Source organism: Clytia hemisphaerica, unplaced genomic scaffold (genome assembly GCF_902728285.1).
Source record: "Clytia hemisphaerica strain Z4C2 unplaced genomic scaffold, Clytia hemisphaerica genome assembly, whole genome shotgun sequence".
In the NCBI taxonomy this organism is placed as follows: Eukaryota; Metazoa; Cnidaria; class Hydrozoa; order Leptothecata; family Clytiidae; genus Clytia; species Clytia hemisphaerica.
In genome coordinates this window covers 1-4825 of record NW_027104467.1, presented here as the reverse complement: position 1 = coordinate 4825, position 4825 = coordinate 1, and the positions used below count along the sequence as shown (strand labels likewise).

At 36.5% G+C, this 4825-nt stretch overlaps 1 protein-coding gene across 1 annotated transcript in view; it reads right to left on the bottom strand.

Moving 5' to 3' along the window:
* LOC136821158 (uncharacterized) overlaps positions 1-2210 on the bottom strand; it is a 12932-nt gene extending 10722 nt beyond the window's left edge. The window contains exon 1 of the mRNA XM_067077390.1: positions 2181-2210. Coding sequence (XP_066933491.1) covers positions 2181-2210 — 30 coding nt within the window. The remainder of the gene's footprint in view (positions 1-2180) is intronic.
* Between the last annotated feature and the right edge of the window lie 2615 nt (positions 2211-4825).

The following is a 4825-nucleotide window of genomic DNA, read 5'->3' as shown; positions in this document are numbered from 1 at the left end:
CTGTTCTCTCCCCAAAAGAGGTTATTTTGTGTTTTGTTTGTGTATACACAGAGAACCATAAAAACTATTGGGTATTGAAGGTCAATCGCATCAAGCGAGAAGTTGTATTTGGGAGCTGGTATGAAGTTGACTCCTGATCCTCTTGCTATTATGATAAACAACTCCCTATCCACTGGTGTTTTCCCTGAACTTTTAAAACATGCTAAAGTAACTCCTCTCTTCAAAAGTGGACTTAGAAATGATATAAAAAACTACAGGCCAATATCTGTTCTCCCAATTTTTGACAAGATCTTTGAAAAAATTGTTCATGAAAGAATAACTAAATTTCTCAACAAAAATCACATTATATTCAAAGGACAGTTTGGTTTCCAAAAAGGTAAGTCTACATCTTCTGCAGTTATTCATCTCACTGACATTATAGCTAGGTGCAAAGCTAAAAAAGAAGTTGGATGTGCAATTTTTTTGGATCTGGCAAAAGCTTTTGATACTGTAAATCACAAAATTCTCCTTGACAAGCTTGATAGAATAGGTATCAGAGGCCCTGTACTATCCTGGTTTCAAAGCTACTTGACTAAGAGAAAACAAAGTGTCTCCTGTAATCATGTAAAGTCTGAACCCAGGTTCATCTCTCATGGTGTACCTCAAGGCTCAGTTTTAGGCCCCCTCCTGTTCTTGATATATGTCAACGATTTAGCACTAAGTTCGTCTTTCTCACAAACATTGTTTGCTGATGACACATGTCTGTTCACGATTCATTCAGATCCTGAAATACTTCAAAATCTCGTAAATACAGAACTCAAAAAAGTATCTGACTGGCTTGTTGCAAATCAACTAACTTTAAATATCTCCAAGTCCAACTATAACATCTTTGGTGAAAACAAAACAGCTAACTTTCATGTCTCTATTTCAGGTCAATCTCTAAACAAAGTTAACGAAACAAAATATCTGGGTGTTGTTATTGATCACAAGTTGAACTGGAAAGAACATCTGAAAAGGCTACATACTAGAACCAAGCAAAATACAGGTATATTACGAAAGGTAGGCTGGTTCCTTCCACGAGAGAACCTTATATCTCTATACTTCAGCCTTGTTAATTCACACCTAATCTATTGTATTTCTTCCTGGGGCTCTCCTAATACAAATGGTTTAAATATCATTAATGAAACCCTTTCTAGATGCATTAAATATATTGATCATGTATGTCCATGTATGTCCATTGATAACAATAAATTCAACCCTCTAACTGCTGATAAACTCTTTAAATTGGAACCATGTAAACTTGTCCATCAGTATTTAAATGATAACCTGGTGGTAGAGATATTCAAAATCTAGCTACCCAGCATGGTCTGCGTCAATTGATTGATGGACCAAGTCACCTCCTTCAAAATTCTTCTTCTTGCATTGATCTAATTTTCTCATCAGCAGATCATTTGGTCTTGGATTCTGGTATCCTTCCCTCTTTGCACCCTAAATGCCATCACCAGATAACCTTTTGCAAATTAAATTTTAAAATCCCTTTAGCTCCATCTTATGAACGTAAAATTTGGGACTTTTCCAGAGCAAACCCCATTCCTATTCGGAGGGCATTAGACATGGTAGACTGGGATGTATGTTTTGAGGGTCTTGATGTCGACGGGAAGGTTTCTCTTATGACTGAAACTATAATAAATATCATGTCAAATTTCGTGCCAAATAAGGTCATAACCGTCAGGAACAAGGATGCAGTATGGATGACGGCTGGGATAAAGAGAGCCCTACTTGAAAAATCTAAAGTCTATAAGCGGTATGTCAAAAATGGGAGGAGGGTAGAAGATCTTGAAACCCTCCATGAACATCAGTCTAGGTGTAGAAGGGTAGTCAGAGATGCAAAAATTCTTATTTTTCTCGTTTAGCAACTAATTTTAGTGATCCAAATCTGGGAACGACAAAATACTGGTCCATTTTAAATCAATATCTCCTTCATAAGAGGAAGACGCCAAGGATTCCCCCTGTTCGAGACTCCAGCAAATCTCATTGCTGATGTTCCAACAAAAACAAATATGTTTAACAAATTTTTTGCTAATCAGTGCTCTTCATAAACACTGATAGTGTTTTGCCACAACAAAGCTTTGCTACAAATCTTGAAATAAACAATATTGCTCTTGATGAAGCAAAAATTTTAGCCCTTTACGCGCACTTACATCTAACAAAGCGCATGGTTGGGATGACATCTCCATACAGATGATTAAGATCTGTGATGAATCCTTGGTTTAAACCTCTTATGAAGTTTATCAATTTTCCCTGATTCTTGTTTTTTCCATCGAATTGGAAAAAAGCAAATGTTGTCCTGTTTATAAAAACAAAGGGGACAAGAGGTGTGTTAAAAAACTAAGGCCAGTATCTCTTCTACCTATTTTTGGTAAAATCTTTGAAAAAAAATGCATCTTTGACTCTGTCTACACCTATTTTGAAAACAACAATCTCTTTACTAATTCCCAGTCTGGTTTCCGCAAGGGTGACTCTTGTGTGTCCCAGCTTTTGTCCATAACGCACGACATCCTGGTAGGTTTCGATTTCAAATCCACCTCTAGTACTCGCGGAGTATTTCTTGATATTTCCAAAGCTTTTGACAGAGTTTGGCATGATGGGCTGATTTTCAAACTTAAGTCGTATGGTGTGTCCGGGCCCCTTCTCTCATTACTTCAAAATTTTCTCTCAGGTAGGCTGCAGCGGGTGGTTCTTGATGGCCAAGCTTCCAATTGGACGAAGGTCTTGGCCGGTGTACCTCAAGGCTCTATTCTAGGACCGCTCTTCTTTCTGATATATATTAACGACCTCCCTGAAGGAATTATTTCCATGATCAAAATTTTTGCTGATGACTCGTCAATATTCGCTGTTCAAACGAATTGAACAGTGACATGCAGAAGGTTAGTGAGTGGGCTCATCAATGGAAAATGACCTTCAACCCTGATCCTTCTAAACAGGCTGTTGAAGTGTACTTCACTCGGAGGATAAATCGACCTGATCTTCCAGAAATTTATTTTAACAACGCAGCCATTGCTCGACAAGATCATCAAAAACATCTTGGTCTCATTCTTGATCATGAGCTGGCTTTTGACCGTCATCTTGATGAAAAAATTAAAAAAGCCAATCAAGGTATTGGTCTTATTCGTCGGCTTCGTGCATTCCTACCTAGGGATTCACTAGTCACGATATTTAAAACCCATATTAGACCACATTTAGATTATGGAGATGTCGTGTATGATCGTCCAGGTAATTCCACTTTTTCTGAAAAACTAGAATCAGTTCAATATGATGCTTGTCTTGCAATAACTGGATGTTTCAGAGGAACTTCCAGAGAAAAAATTTATCTTGAGTTAGGTCTTGAAAGTCGAAGACTAATTTACTTTTATTAAATAATCAATGGCTTTGCACCTGCTTATCTCTCAAATGTTCTTCCTCCCCAAAGAGGGGAGGAGGAACGTAGGGCAGGGCGGAGGATACAACCACCATTTGAGGCACCATTTTGTAGGACTGAACGTTACCGTGCCTCATTTTTCCCCTTTTGCATCAATGAATGGAAACCTGGCGAAATATACGAAATCTTCCTTCTATTTCATTATTCAAACAAGCGATTCTTAAATTTCTCAGACCTTGCGCTAACTCAGTTTTCAGGGCTAGTGACAACGATGGCGTGGTTCTACTTAACCGATTAAGGGTTGGTTTCAGTCATCTTCGGGACCACAAATTTAGACATATACTTTGCAGACACAATCGACCCATTCTGCAACTGTCGAAGTAATTCTGTTAAACGACACAACATTCTGATGCATTGCTCTGATTACTCCAATAACAGACTGTTGTTCGACAGCCTTCTTCAACTTGACATAAACCTTGTTCCATTTTCCCAAAACATTGTGTAGAATACTCTTTATGGCGACCCCGATGTTAGCATTATCCAAATCATGATTAGGATAACGATAAAATTTATCTGTGATACAAGCCGTTTTGGGGCCGTTATTTTAGTCTACTCCAACTGCTTCTAGCTTCTTTTAGTTTTGTTTTCTTATTCCTTTAGATTTATCCTCTGTAGTTGTTTTCTTTTTTCCATTTGTTAGTTAATTTAATAGTTTATTGTTAGCTTAGTAGGGTTCCTACCTCCTGGCGGTATGATCTGGTGGTCCTTTTGCGGGAGGTTAGGAACCTTTAGTTTTGTACTATTTGTTCGTGTTACCTATATATAGATTAAAAAAAAAAAAAAAAAAAAAAAATGATAACATCCCTTCAGCTTTAGTTAATCTATTTCAAAGATTTAAATCAGACAGTTTAATATCAAGAAAAAATTCTAAGAATAATGTTGCTACCATCCATTATGATCAATCTTTTCATCCGCTTATGTTTTTATGCACCACAATTTGGAATCCGGAAAATACTACAAATCTGAAGTCTTTCCTTCAGCTTTTTCATCTTCATGAAAAAAGAGCTGGGAAGTGGATTAATTTAGAGTTTTTAATGTATATAATGTATATGTTGTCAATAGGGTTGTTTTTATTTTCTCTACATTTATCGCTTATAGTTTTCAGCATCTGTTGTATTTTTGGTAATCCTTAATAAAGTTTAATATTCAAAAAATTTTCTTTCGTTAAAGTGTTTCTCTTTTATTACACCTACTGAATACTTGGTATTTTGCTACTTTACCCATAGTTTTTAATTTTTTGGTTGTTTTTTGTACTAGCTTCTACTAGGTTTTTAAGACTTAACTGTGAGACGTAGAATCCTCATATGGATATTTTTTCCCAGGTGTATTTATTTAACGTTCGTACTACATAAAGAAACAAATAGAAAT